At 33.1% G+C, this 16,197-nt stretch overlaps 1 protein-coding gene across 1 annotated transcript; it reads left to right on the forward strand.

Moving 5' to 3' along the window:
- The first annotated feature begins 3,872 nt into the window (after positions 1 to 3,872).
- Positions 3,873 to 8,127, forward strand: LOC130956382 (leucine-rich repeat receptor-like serine/threonine-protein kinase SKM1). The gene is made up of 3 exons (XM_057883420.1): positions 3,873 to 3,998; positions 4,235 to 6,959; positions 7,443 to 8,127. Exons 2-3 carry the CDS (start codon positions 4,337 to 4,339, stop codon positions 7,817 to 7,819), a joined length of 3,000 nt encoding a protein of 999 aa, XP_057739403.1. The 5' UTR covers positions 3,873 to 3,998; positions 4,235 to 4,336; the 3' UTR covers positions 7,820 to 8,127.
- Positions 8,128 to 16,197: the final 8,070 nt, after the last annotated feature.

Consider the following 16,197-nt stretch of genomic DNA (forward strand, 5'->3'; position numbering starts at 1 on the left):
CTTTCTTTACCCTCTTCGCCTGTTGTTTTTTTTCCAAAGCCAATTCAGCAATCCTAACCTCCAACTCGGGGTTCTTGGTTTCAAAGAGTTTGTTTCTTCCAAAACTCCAAATTTATTCTTTATTTTTTTCAACTCCTCATCCTTCAAAACAAGATCCTTGAGAGCATTCTGCAATTCCCTTTTTTTTTCAATTTTATCATGGACAAGTTTGTTCAGTTCTTTTTTATCCACTATAATACTTCTATGTTTCAACTCACATGTCCGACCTATACACATAAGTCGAGCCCTATGACTTATATCACAACAAAAATCAAATTAAAAAAATACACTTTTCAATCACACAAATACAATCAAACTACTTACACACCTGTAAGTATTGGTCCAGCACCACATTTTCAATACCGCTTACAAACTTCACATTAGAAGGAGCTTGTATAATCCTCAGACAACTTGGCAAATGGATAATCCCTCCAAAGAGATCTTGTATCCTCAAATCCTCTAAAGGTATGTAACTCTTTCTGATTAGCAATAAAAGTCTCAACCTCCTCCATTATGGGTTCTTTCACCAATTGCCCACCTCCCACAAGATCTATCATATCTTGCTTGCTACCTCCAACGCTAGCTTTCCTTTTCTTGACAGTAACCACCTTTCTTCGCAATTGCTCCACCTCGGTACCACTCTTAACCCTAACAATGTTAATTGACCCTTCTCTCTCCGCATTTCTTGTCTTAAGAAAGGCACACAAACTGCTTGGAGTAACTTTTGGAGCTTTTTCACCTGCAAACACAAAACACAAATGTTTGATAGAAATATCCATATCATATCAGCACTATCCAAACACAAATTTACCTATATAATTAGCTAAAGCCTCTCTATCAGATTCATACTCCAATCATTTAGTCACCGATAACAATCTATGAGAAGATACTCCTTCAATCAGAAAAGTCACAATTATCTCTTCCTTACTACCTATATAATCCATTCCTAAGATCTGCTTTGGTTGCGGATCCCATTATAACAAAAATCTTTCAATTAACATTTCATCTACATAAAAGGGAAAGCTATCCTCCGTTGATGTAACCTTCAAAAACATCTCATTGAATCCTTTGAATAAGGATTTAAAGGCGCAAAACATTGCTCGACCAGGACTCTCACTAAGAGTTACCCAATCCCCCCTTCACTCCTTTTGACTGAAACAGAGCAAAAAACACCTCCAATAAAAGTTTTACTTTCAAAAAATCTATTAAAGTCTCAAATCCTCGAACAAACGCCCATGTATTTGGGTGTAGTGGAGATGGAGTACACATCAATTGAGTAAGCACACCATACTCAAACTGATGAAGAAAACTTCATATTCAACTCAACTAAGACACATGAATACATGAAGAAAAACTCAAAACCCTCTCCTCTATGAAACACATGATCTAAAGCTATGCATGGAAAAAATTCAATTTTTATATCTAAGCTTTCGCTAACCCAACAAGCTGTCCCCAGCTACACCACACTATCATTACCATCAAATACTGAACAACCGACAACGCTTCTTCACCAAATCAGACATCCAACTAAACAGGTCATTCATATCCCATATGAACTCCTCCTTAATTATGATATCTTTATCATCTTTCTTCTTTCCTTTCTCGTTCTCATTTACCATCTCCATCTTTTCAATTTAGAGGCTACTACACAAGGTCCACACACGCTATAGAAGAAGACAAAGCAAGAACAATAAAATAGACTAACCTCTATTCTCCATCCCCAAATCACAAGACTCAAACAAACACAGCAAATGACTTCACATACTGTATGTGTTCTATTTCAAAAAAAGACCTAACCCACGTTCTATCCATCCTTTACCATAGTTAAGTGATCAACAGTGACTATTACAAACTCTTCACTTTCAAATTCCATCAGCACCATTCATTCAAATTTCACCTTCATCAAAACTGGTCATTATACTCTTGGTAAACAAAAAAGTAACTGCAAGTCATAATTACTTCTATCACCTCATTTACTACCTATATTCAATATTCTATTTCATTTACTTCATACCAATTCATTATTATTCATTCCATTTACTCAAAACAAATCGGCAATTATAAGTCGGATTCAATCCAAAGAACTAGACGATTATACGTCGGAATAACTCCAGTCAAAATTTTTATTTATAAGCCAGACCCGTTCTATGCAACCAAACACCTATACGTTGGCATAACCACAATCAAATTTGTATCTATTAGTCGAATCAGTCAAAAACTAAGCCGCTACATACCAACATCATTCAAATCAAACTTAGGGGCTTATCCTTATTATTTAACCATTATTCTTAATTATTATCAAATTTCTTTAACTCTATTATTCACGTAAAGCCATTTCCAAGCATGACTATCACTTTTCAACATACAACAAGTTGAGTTTAGGAGCTACTATTATTACTATCACTATTCTAAATTACAATTACTATTCCGAATTACAAATACTATTCCGAACTATGATTACAATTACTATTTCGAACTATGATTACAATCACTATTCCGATCTATATTTATTATCATCATTCCAATTTATAGCATTACAAAAACTCATAAACTCAACTCGTCGTATTAAAAAATATCACAGGTCAAGTTTGGGGGCTGTGATTCGGTAATTATAATCCGGTCCAACTATGCCTATAAATCAGATCCAAATCCAATAACAAACGTGGCTTATCTTCATCAATTAAAGAGAATCTCGCTAATAACAACCTACTCAGTAACAAACTCAAATGATGGTCGAAAGATCAAGCTAATATCTCAACCTCTTTGAAAAGGATTACATTCTATAAATACCAAACTCTAAACATGTAAAAAGTATATGCTACTTACTTTGAGTAATATTATACTCATTTTCTATTTTTACTAATTTGAACGTTGGAGTGTCTTTATAGGTGTCTGCCATCGTTGTTCCTCTTAAAGTCGACGCATACCTTTTTCACTTTAGACGAAAGCAAGCTCAATCTCTGAATAGGACGAGTTATATATCAAGCTTGGTTTACTACGCACGAACACTTCTTATAAACAAAAAGACTGTAGAAATTAGCCAAAATTAATTTAAAGTTATTTTATTTTATATTTCTTAATTATTATTAAAATAAACACATAATATTATTAAATATAATAAATGTACAATTATAAATATTATATATGATAAATTAAATAAAATATTTTTAAATTATTATTTTTTAAAAATTATTCAAATTAATTTAGTCATTATTGGAAAGACAGATAATTATAGAACCAGAATTATGCTATCATGAGACGAAATTCTGCGTACAAGATGGACCTTTGATCTTCATGGGAGATCCCATGCCATATACTAATACTAGTAATATTATAACTAAAATTAGTCAAACACAATAATCCTAGAAACAAGAGTTTCAAGTACAAACATTTTAATAAATTCTTGTGCATGTTTAATTAGCGAGTCTCTGTTTCCTTGTGATGCCTTCTTTTTTTTTTTTTTTTTTTTTTGGTTACCATTTACCAAAGGAGGGTAAGCGTTTTTCTTTTTTTCCTTTTTTTTCAACGGATACAGAAATTCTTTGTCACTTTCGCAAGGGGTGAGTGAGTGAGTCAGTCAAAAAGGATCATTTTAGTAACAATCCGACAAAATCAGAGCCCTCTATTTTTTGCCTTTATTATTTTAATTTTTTCGCAAGTGTCCCTGGTTCCCTTTCAACCGTTTGTGTGTGTTTAAACACCAATTTCAAAGTAAGTCAAGGGTGGCAAGTTCGTAATTATATCCTAATTCAATGCCAAAAAGAAATCCTCCACAAACCCTTTCCATCTATTTAAGCACGCACACATCTCTCTCTCTCACGTCCACCTTATTCTCCTTCAAATAGTACTGTTTGTGATCAAAGAATAATCTTGATCCTTTCAGTCCAAGTTCTTCAATTATTCTTCTCCATCATCAGCAATTTAAACAACGAACTGCCCACAATAATTATGGTCTTTAGGTTCGTAATTATACCCTTCATTACTTTGTATTAAGCAATTTCTCTCTTTTATGTGCATGCATGTTCCTCAATTACGATCAAAACTGAGTGTATTAAATTAATGGTAGCTAGACCTAGCTAGCTACTAGAAGTACTCAAGTAGTTAATTCATCAGTCTCATATGTAACTAATTTCAAAAGTTGCATAATATTTTAATGGACCTATATAGATTGAAGTTTGATTATTTTTTTTTACAGCTTGGGATCCGAGGAGTTCAATAATCCATCAACAAGCAACAACACAGAAAACTGAGAATTATTTAAAAAGACACACACACAGAACAGACCCTTGTCAAAGACATGGCCAGAGTGATGATGTGGTTCAGGTTCTTGTTCTTGCTAATTCTTCTCAACTTGCTGAACCCATCACATGGCAAAGAAACTGAAAGTCAACAAGACCTTGAGCTTCTCTTATCGTTCAAAGCTTCAATCCACGACGATCCACTTCACTCTCTCAGTAACTGGCTTCCAACCATTTCTTTATGCAACTGGAACGGCATCACTTGCAACAAGAATATATCTGATGTCATAGTCGTCACCGCCCTTTCCCTCGCCGGTAAAAACATCTCCGGCGAGGCTTCTTCCTCCGTTTTCCACCTTCCAAACCTCACATCACTCGACCTCTCCAACAACCAGCTTACGAAGCTCCTCCACTTGGATCAATCTCCTCCATTTCTCTCCCCAATTCGTTACCTCAACCTCAGCAACAACAATCTAACCGGCCCTCCCCCTCTCTCCTTGTTCTCCGCCTCCTTTTCTCTCCTGGAGACTCTTGACCTCTCCAACAACATGTTCTCCGGCGAGATCCCTCCCCAAATTGGCCTCTTCTCAGCCCTAACCTACCTTGACATTGGAGGCAACCTTCTCGGCGGACACATTCCGAGTTCCATAACTCAGTTGAAAAATCTACAGTACTTCACTCTCGCTTCGAACCAGTTAGTCGGCGAAATCCCGAAAGAGATTCGAGCCATGAAGAATTTGAAGTGGATTTACTTCGGTTACAACAATCTCTCTGGTGAAATTCCCAGCGCCATTGGTGAGTTAACTTCATTGAACCACCTCGATCTTGTGTACAACAACCTCACCGGAACCATTCCTGAATCCATCGGAAGCTTAACGAATCTCGAGTACATCTTCCTCTACCAGAACAAATTCAACGGTCCGATTCCTCGTTCAATCTTCAACCTCAAGAAGCTTGTATCTCTTGACCTCAGCGATAACTCTCTCTCCGGCGAGATTCCGGAACTCGTGGTGAATCTTCAAAGGCTTGAGATTCTTCATTTGTTTTCGAACAATTTCTCAGGGAAGATTCCCAAGGGTTTGGAATCTTTGCCGCGGCTTCAGGTGCTTCAGCTGTGGTCAAACTCGTTGACCGGGGAGATTCCGTTGGAACTTGGGAAGCGTAACAACCTAACGGTTTTGGATCTCTCTTCTAACAACCTCACGGGGAAGGTTCCAGAAACTCTGTGCAATTCCGGGACGCTTTACAAACTCATCCTCTTCTCTAACAAATTAGAAGGCCGAATCCCGAGAAGCTTGAGCACATGCAAAACGCTGCGTAGAGTGCGTCTCCAGAATAACAAGCTCTCTGGGAATTTGCCTGAGGAATTCACCAAGCTCACTCAGGTCTACTTCTTGGATATCTCCGGCAACCAACTTTCTGGAAGAATCGATGATAGACAATGGAGCATGCCGTCTCTTCAAATGCTTAATCTGGCTAACAATTTCTTCTCCGGCGAGATTCCGAGCTCGTTCGGGAGCAAGAAATTGGAAGATTTAGACTTATCAGAGAATCGATTCTCTGGTGAAATTCCTCGTGGAATCTTCGAGAATTCGGAGGATTTGGTGCAGTTGAAGCTCGGAAACAACAATCTTTATGGTACTATTCCTGAAGAACTCTGTTCATGCAAGAAGCTTGTGGCGTTAGACCTTAGCCATAACAATCTCAACGGTCAAATTCCGATGAAGCTTGCGGAGATGCCGGTTTTAGGGCTTCTTGATTTGTCGGAGAACCAATTCTCCGGCGAGATTCCGCAGAATTTGGGGAAAGTGGAATCTCTTGTTCAGGTTAACGTATCTCACAACCGTTTCCATGGAAGTTTACCTTCCACAGGAGCGTTCCTCGCCATCAACGCTAGTGCAGTCGCAGGGAACGATCTTTGTGACCGCGAAAGTGAAGCTTCTAACGGTTTGCCACCATGCAAGGGTTCTCAGAACCAGACATGGCTGTTCTTAGTGCTATGTTTACTCTTTGGATTGGTTGCGATTGCCGTTGCAGCTTTTCTGGTAATTTTGGTGCGAAGAAGGAAAAGCATGCAGATGAGAAGAGTGGAGAATAACGAAGATGGCGGCACGTGGGAGATGCAGTTTTTCGATGCGAAAGCTTCGAGAACGATAAATATGGAAGACGTTGTTGCTTGTTCAAGAGAAGGGAAAGTGGTTTCGAAAGGAAGGAACTGGGTTTCGTACGAAGGAAAATGCATGGGAAGCGAAAACGACATGCGTTTTGTGGTGAAGGAAATCACTGATGCAACGTCTCTTCCGCTTAGATTCTGGGAAGATACGGTGAAGTTTGAGAAGAAGGTTCGGCACGGTAACATTGTCAAGCTTGTTGCCACGTGTCACTCAGGGAAGAAGGGGTTCTTGGTTTACGAGAGTGTGGAGGGAGAGAGGAGTCTCGCCGAGATTGTGGGCGGTTTGAGTTGGCAACGGAGGTGGAAGGTTGCGGTGGGGATCGCGAAGGCGCTTAAGTTCTTGCATTGTGAGTGTTGCTCTACGGTCTGGGATCTCACCGACGAGGTGCTGTCGCCGGAGATTGTTTTGGTGGACGGAAAAGGTGTCACTCGCCTTAAGCTCAGCCCTCCTGGCATGGCGCCTTTGGATGTCAAAGGTTTCATGATCACTTCCCCTTACGTTGCACCAGGTACAAATTTATCATCTTGCCCCCTTTTCATTTTTTAACTAACATACTGGTGGAATATTGTTTCCTAGCTAGTTGCATAGTATCTCAAACTAGAGAATTATAAACTAAGCGTGACATAATCAAAAGTGAATATATGTCTATAAACTATCATTTCTCATATTTTTAACAGGATGGAATTAGGAACATAATGATGTACATGGATCCAATTCAAAAAATCTTAAAAAGTGTTTCACTTGTAAAATAAGCAATTATTAATCAAATGATTTTACACACGAAATTAATGTTTTTATTTAATTTATAAGTGATGGTGCATGCAGCACTACTAGCTAGTTCGTGCTATTATATAACCCAGGTAGCTATTTCGTGCGCATATTGATAATTGATATAAATACAAAATGTCATCATGAAGCATATGCCTAATAAAGTAATGTATATAAGTGTCTAATCAGTCTCATGAATCATGTTTGTTTTACACACATTCAGAGGCAAGGAATAATAATAGTGGAGATGCGACAGAGAAGAGTGAAATATATGGATTCGGAGTTATGCTGATTGAATTATTGACTGGAAGAGCCACTACGGACATTGAATCAGGGAATGGAAATGTGGTGCACCAGCATCAGAGCGTTGTAGAGTGGGCCCGATACTGTTACTCTGACTGTCATCTTGACACGTGGATAGATCCCGTGATCAAGGGTGGAGATGAGTCAACCAAATATCATAACGACATCGTTGAGGCCATGAACCTTGCCTTGCACTGCACCGCCACTGATCCTAAGGCCAGACCAAGCGCAAGAGAAGTTCTTAAGGCTCTAGAAGCTATTCACACCACCAACACACAATTATTTTGCTCAACATGAGAATTTTAATTACAATTCGGGCACTGATGATCATGACTTTCCTAATTTTCTGTTTTCTTTCTTTTTCTTTTATATATATTGAAGTTTTTTTCCCTCTTTTGTTCAAGTTTTTTAGTTTATATATATATAGCAGGATGATAAGTAATAAGTTGTTGATGATCAAGGGATTGCTAGAGAAAAAAATATTTATGTATGTATGCTTGATATTTTATTTTATAATTCTATGGGGTATGCTTGACATACTGCTAATGAGTGTAAAAGTAAGAGTAAATGTAAATAAATTATTGATGAATGGCATTAATATTATATATGAGATCAATGCAACCGATTTAATTTATATATTTATTATAATTTGAACATAGAATTTTATTTGGCCAATAGTCCCTAGCTACTAATATATTGCCGCTTTTATAACCCAAATAGCTGAAAATGTTTTTCTATATTATGCCTAAAAATAGCATTTGGCTCTATATTTTTCTTGAATAGCTTTCTCAAATTCTCGAGGTTTGTACAAAGGTAGGGTTCATTTTAGTATACGTAATTTAATATTTTAATTAAAGTATGAAATCATTATAGTTAGAAATGTTAGATATATAATCAATAATCAATTTAAGTTTTTTGGATTATTAATTTCATGAGATAATATCATAATGCTTTTTCATTTTCCTTTTCTTTGTAAAAAGACATCTGAGACACTAGAAATACTTGTAACGCTCCACGGTTTTCAGAGATGGCAACGGCGTTGCGAGTTTCTGCCGATGCCTTCATTTTCTTCTAAGATTTTTTCATCCTTTGGAGTGTTTTCTGGAGGTTTTTTAATGAACAAAAGAGTGATGATTAGATACAAATCGATCAACGAATACAGAGAATCGAATAAGATAGAGGATTATTTCGCAAAATCAACCAAGTACAAAGTGAAACAATTAAAATTTCAATTGAAGCTGATAAAAGAAGAATGGCTTAATAGCTCAGCAAGTGATTATGTCTTCAAAATCTTTCATCAACTTTAAGTTTTTGGACGAGTGATTTCAAGAGTGATATGGTATTAGAGCGCTTTTGCATTTTCCTTTTCTTTATAAAAAGATATCGGTACACCAGAAACGCTCCACCGCGCTTCCAGAGACCGCGGCGGTGCCGCTGTCTTATACAGGGTTTCTCCGCCGGTGCCTTCAATCTTCTTCTGGGATTTCTTCATCTCTTTTTCGGATTTTTTCGTCTTCTGGGATGTCTTCTGGAAGTTTTTTAATAAACAAGAGTGATGAGTCAATAATAGAAACCAATAAAAAAATAGAGAAAGGAATAGGATAGAGGATTATTTCACAAAATCAACAAATACAAAGTGAAACAATTGAAATCTTAATTAAAGCTGATAAAGAAGAATGGCTTAACAGCTCAGCAAGTAATTATGTCTTCAAAATCAAGAACATAGCAGATTCTTTAGCTGCTGTTGGGAGTCCCTTGACCCAAGAAGAACATATTGGTGCGCTTTTAGAAGGTCTCACTGCTGATTATCAAATGCTTGTTACAACAATGAATGCAAAGCCAAAAATCTTTTCTTAAAATGAACATAAAACGTGTATTCTATCTCACGATGATATGATCTAGAAATATAGAAGTCCAGATACTTTATTACCACAAGCACATCTTGCTCAATCCACCTTTCAACAATCATCTATCTTTGGCAGAGGCAATGGAAGCCGTCAAGGAAGAGGAGGACATTTTTCTAAAGGTGCCACATCCTTCTACTTATCTCCGAGACCTCAATGCCAAGTATGTGACCAAATTAGACACATAATTTGGCATTGCTTCTATTGATTTGATTAGCAAATACCACCTCTTTCTCAAACCACAGCATCTACAAACTACAGACCTCCCTCAAATCACTCTATTCTACAATCTCCATCTTCTCAGACCTCAAATTCAAATGCACACTCCTTCAGCTTATATAACTATACCAAATTCAGTAGCTGGTCTTATCTGGTATCTAGATACAGGAATTTTGAATCACATCACTCCAAATCATTAAAATTTGATGACAAGCCATGAATATTCAGGTCTAGATCAAATTCTTGTTGGGGATACAGATTTGACAATTAAAAATATTGAAAATTCTTTTTTATATACCTTAGAATCTAGCTAAGAGATGGTTTAAACTGCAAACTTTGATACACTCACCCCAGATAACAAAGAATTTAATTAGTGTATTAAAATTTGCAGAAGACAATCATATTTTTTTTTAATTTCATATTAAATCAAGATTAGTTAGTTAGGATTGGTGCTCTCAAGTTAGTTAGTGGTTTGCATATTGGTTAGTGGCTGCATAATAGTTTTGGCAGCTCATATATAAATAGCCATGAGTTATCAGGTTCTAGATAGATAATAGTTCATTACTTTGTATACACTTTTAATTTCTTTCAAATTCTAATAAAAGAGGTATATTCAGGTTATTGTTTTTTGTTCTGTTTTTGTCAAAGGTTCTTCTGCTGTTAGTTGTTCTTCAAGCTATTACAAAATTCTTCAATCAGTTTTGGCTTCCTGGCAAGAGATACTAGGAATACTAAAGGGGCCAATAAAATTTATTATTTTTGGTTAGTAGTTAATTATTAATATTTAAAAGTATGAGTTAAAAATGTATTGTTGAATTATTATATTAAAAAAATTGAATTAATAACTAAAAATAATTTTAAAAATAATAAATTTTATTGGTTTTATTTCATAACATAATTTCAAAACTTTTATGATTACAAAATTTAGAGTTTGATTTTTTAAAAAAATTAATTCAAAATAAATAAAAAAATATGCAAAAATATAAATAAACTCAAAATAAACTTTTGTTTAAAAAGACATGATAAAAGTATAAGAGGAAGTATAAGGAATCAATGGAGTATTTATACAATGTGTACAATGGGAGTATATGGATGCTCGATTCAGTAAGATATCAGATGTTATTATTCATGGTACTCAGATGGTTATTTTAGATAGTATGAATGTATTGTGTTTGAGAAATTAATAGTATTTTATCCTAAATATTTATTTTTTAACTCATATTGAGCTAAATAAATAGTCCATTATACACATTGTACAAATACTCCATTGGCTCCCTAGCCAAACTCAAAATATAATCATTGGTGTATTTTTTTTCTATCTGTCTTAAGAAGTGATTTGGCAGCAATTATTTAAAAATATTAAATAAGTATCACCATCATTACTATTGCTCTTGGATCACTTTCTAAATTTAATGTGAAAGAGCACTTTGGTCTTAATTTACAAAACAACAAAACACAGTACTCTATATATATGCCAACCCTATTTGGGAATTTGGGAATGGGAGCTAACTGTTTGCCATAACATAACCATGGAAAGCGAATGCTCCTTCATCCAAATAATAAACCCAACAAAACTACTTATTTTTCGCTACGTGGGGGACCACATTCTTTTCCCCTAAATTTTGTTTCGTTTTCGAATATTAATATGTTACCAATGTTTGGCAGAAAAAATTCGCCCCGATATGATGATCTTACATTATAATAAGAATTTCATCTACTATTGTCACGCAACTCAAGGCTTATGCTGCATGCAGAAACTCAGTTTGATAGCGAAAGAAGGAAAAACTTTCGATGCAGCTATATATGCTTTTTCTGTTGATGTTCCTTCATTCATTCCATCGTACCTATATATAATAATACTTTGCTCTATTTTATTCAACTTTACCTACCTTCAATTATACAACCTTAGCTTAGCTTCATTAAAGTAGTACAGTCTAGGAACTTAGCCATGTTTCATAAGTGTTACCTTAATTTAATTAACTCTTATTACAAATATTTCTAATATGCATATTTTGTATTGACCTAATGATGCAATCACATTCAACGTTCCGATTGTCATGATAATACAATCACAAAATCTATATATCCCCGCAGACAGAAGACATTATTCAACAGAAACTTTTCTGTCATTATATGTTATATACAATGATAAGGAGGAGACAGATATTATTTCTTATAATTTGGTTTGAATGCAAACTCTAATTGAGACCTTTAGTGATATATATGTTATGATTATAGGACTGGTGAAAAGACGACAATTGATTAGATTTCTTCCTTCTAAGAGACCCTTTTTCATTCCTTTTCTTTTTTGTGTGTTCATGATGCAAGTTTGAATATATGATGATGCCTTTAGATATATATTGACAATGCAATCACACTAATTATGATATATATAGGCGCCATGTATGACTAGCTCTTTTCATACACTATTACATAACAAACTAAATAAATCCCACTTATATATATATATGATTATATTCACTTAATTAGTTACATACCCTAGGTTGTTAAAATTTCAGGTGAGTAATTAAATCTTGAACTTTGCTTAGATATGATATATGAGCTAGCTAAACCTTAGAGCATGTGAAATTTTATCCACAAACATGATTTACAATATATACATTTTAAAGGTAGTTATTCTAACGAAGATATTTTCATGTGAACTATTATATTGTTTAATATATTTAACTAAATATATTTGATTGAATTACATACAATAAATTTTACATAAAAATGTCTTTATGTAAATAGCCACCAACTTTAAATTCTTAATTTCATTATTGTAGATTGTGTGTATCTGATCTCTCTCTGTCCATGTATATATTTAAGTTACTAAGTGCACCATATGGACTCAAACAATTGTTTTCAACTTTTCATGCTATGGGTTTATGTATGATTAAACACAAGATGCATTCCACTTAAAAAGAAAGAAAAAAGGAAATGAAAAACAAATTAAAGTATTGTGTAGTAGTAGTAGTGTAGTACACATTGGGGATCTTTCCAACCAGGCCTGTCCACAAACTTTCTTGTGGCCCACCTTTCCTTCCATGTTATGATGATGAGTTCTCTTCTTTTTTTTAAAAAAAAAAAAGAAAAAGAAAAAAAAAATCTGTATGTATCATCTTTTTCTTTTGAAAGAAATTATTATTTTTTTCCTCATTCCATCCAATACTAGTAGTAAGTAGTAATGATGGTTGGCAAGAATCCTTTTATCTTCAGCATTCAATCAGAACTCTTGAAGGGGTTTTCCACAGTTAGAAGATTCCACCACTAAAGATAAATCTAAGCATAAAAGACTAAACTAGCTAGTTCTCATTATAATGAAAAATAATTTTAAATAAAAAATATTTTATTTATGTTTTTTTAAACAGCTCATGAGTATGGTTGGCATGGATATGATCTGCAGCAATGTTTTGTTCTTCTCAAAAAGCCACAAAATTTCAATGATAACCCTCGGAGACCATGCAAAAGGTTATTTGGCTACACTCTTTCAGGTTCATAAAAGCCCCTTTTTCCCTCTGATTTTTGGAGTAAAGTCTTCTTACTTGGCCATCTTTTTGTAGTAGTAGCTATGTCAAGGGTTTGAAATGTTTTAATATGTTGAACAACATTATATTTTCCTCTGTTCTTCTTTTGTTTTTCTTTGTTGAAGATCAAAACGAACAAAGGCAATTTTCTCATCAAGTACTTGCTTGTTTGCATTAAAAGACAGCTGGCTTTTGTTTTTGAGACACTATTTAGTTGAAAATGATGATAGTGTTTGGATCCACGTGCAACCCATTGGATATTGCACTTAATTATTAATTAGCTCCCACCACTCAGTTTGACACAACTCATGGAGAAAATTAAAGGCAAGCAATTTGTTCCATTGACTCGTTGCATTATCGGAAAAACTTCTCATATGAAACGATCTTGTTCGTATTAATTTATAAGCATGCTATTCTAAAGACATAGATACTGTGTAATTCGTTGTAATTATAACCGCAACATGAAATTTTTCCACGAAAAATTCAGTTACTCGTCGACTCCAAAAGAGGAGGAGAAAAAGATTCTTGCAACATATGCATCACAAGTTAATTAGGAAAATTGCAACAAAGAAATAAAAAAAAAAAGTTTATCATGTCATAGTATTTTTAACTAATACTTTGGTTTAATACCTTATTTTATATCTTTCATTTTAAAGAATAAGTTATCCTTATTACATGTCATAGTATTATTAATCGGGAAAAGTATAAGAAATCAAAAGCTTATCAGCCAAAAACTAAACAAAAAACTATATTAATTTATATTAATAATTAATTAATTTTAAATTTTTTAAATTTAAAATTTAAAAAATTTTAAATTGATTAAATAAACCTAATTAAAACCTATAAAAACCTTCCTCTTCTTTCTCACATTAACCTATCCACCTCCAACAATCACACACACAGACCCCTCTTTCTCACCGTCAGGCCCTCTCCGCCTCCCCACCGCAATCAACTCCTCTTCTATCACTGACATCTGGCTCGTCAGATTCGTCACCGTAAAGAGATATTGTGGAACGTAAGGAATGGATAATCATGATAGAAGAGTGTGATTTTCAGATATATCATAGGATGTGGCATGGATACTATTGATGGTTATTGCTGAAGGGAGGCTGTGGCGTTAAAGGTTTTATGTGAAGCATTACATGTTTTGTGATAAGTAGAATGCAATGCGACTTCAAGTGAGAAGGGGCTGGAATCCGTATATACTGATTTTGTTTTTTATTAGGGTCTATGGATAGTTATTATATTAGTAGTTAAAGGGTATGGATGTTGACAGTGATGTGGGAGGTTGTATTCATATTTTTTTTGTTCTTTATGTTCTTCTGGGAGTTTCTTGACTGTTATGATCTAGTTCTCTTCCATTGAATCCGTCCCTTTTGTGTTTGGACACACTCTTTTCGGGATTTCATCACATTGTATGAAGAGATTCTACCTTGTACGCAATTATTTTGGGATATTAGGTGCCGTTTTGATAAACTACATACTTGATCTTAGCTAAAAAAAGTCCTTGAACAATTACAGAAATATAAAAAAAATATTCATTTAATATGAAAAAAAAAACATCATAATACTTAACAAAAGAAACATCTAATTATATTTTAACAAAAATAATTAAATATCTATAAAATTTAAAAAAATTATAAAATTCTTAAAGAAATAGAGACATTCACATTTGCAATACAAAAAAATTCGAAAAATATATAAAAGAACATCTATTTAATATGAAAAAGAAACATTCTGATACTTAGTAGAAGAAATATTCATATATATTAACTCGTAGAGATTTTAAATTCATCCAAAGGTATTTGGCTGGGTTTTGACTGATATGCTTTTGGTTCCTTAGCTTTACTCAATTAATTGAAATAAATTAGTTTATCATGATAAAATTTAACCTTTTATTTAATCTAAGTTTTGATAATCTAACTAATTAATTATAGTATAATTTTTTTATAATTTATAAAAATTATTAACAAAATCTTATTTTGTAATTTATTTTTTCTCAAACCACATATTTATTTATCATTTCTAACAAAAAATTCAAAACATAAAAAAAACAAATATAAAAAAATTCAAAAAACATTAAAAATTTTCAAAAGCTATATCTTAACTAATATTTTGGTTTAATATCTTATTTTATGATGAATTCTATCCAATATTTTTTTATTTTAAGGGATAAATTATTCTTTATTACATGTCATAGTATTATTATTGATTGAAATAGATTAGTTTATCATGATAAAATTTAACCTTTTATTTAATTTAAGTTTTGATAACCCAACTAATTAACTATAGTATAACTTTTTTTGGTAATTTATAAAAATTATTAACAAAATCTCATTTTGTAATTTATTTTTTCTCAAATCACATATTTATTAATTATTTTTAACAAAAAATTCAAAAGATAAAAAAAACAAATATAAAAAAATTCAAAAAACATTAAAATTTTTTAAAACACTATATCTTAATAATTCTCTCAAATTTTTCAAAAACTTTCTTCATATATAGTATATTTGGTAGATACTAAAAAATCTTCCATTATAATAAAATTTATTTTAAATTATAATTTAAGTAGAGTTGTACATGTTGAACGAATATACCGAATAAATAAACTGAGATATATATAAGCGTAAAATCATAAAAAATTGAGATAATAACACATCTTATAAAATAAATTCCCTTAATTTCATCCAATTAAATTTGAATTTCAAATTGTATGTAAATTGTATAGTTCTTTATCTCCTGTTTTTCTTCTGTTGTTAACAATCTCAAATTTAACTGTTTTTTTTTTTTTCCAAATTATCTTCATGTGATCTGTACGAAGAATTTCTTGTATGAAGAATGATTTTTTTTAAAAAAAAATAGAAGAAGTAAGATAGAATTATCAAATGATAGTATTATGAGAATTTTTTTATATCTTTCAAAATTTTTATATCTATTCATTTTATTTTTTAAGATTTTTCTGTTAAAAATAATTAATAAATATGTGATTTGAAAAAAATTATAAATAGAACTTTTTAATGATTTT

Source organism: Arachis stenosperma, chromosome 10 (assembly GCF_014773155.1).
Source record: "Arachis stenosperma cultivar V10309 chromosome 10, arast.V10309.gnm1.PFL2, whole genome shotgun sequence".
Lineage (NCBI taxonomy): Eukaryota > Viridiplantae > Streptophyta > Magnoliopsida > Fabales > Fabaceae > Arachis > Arachis stenosperma.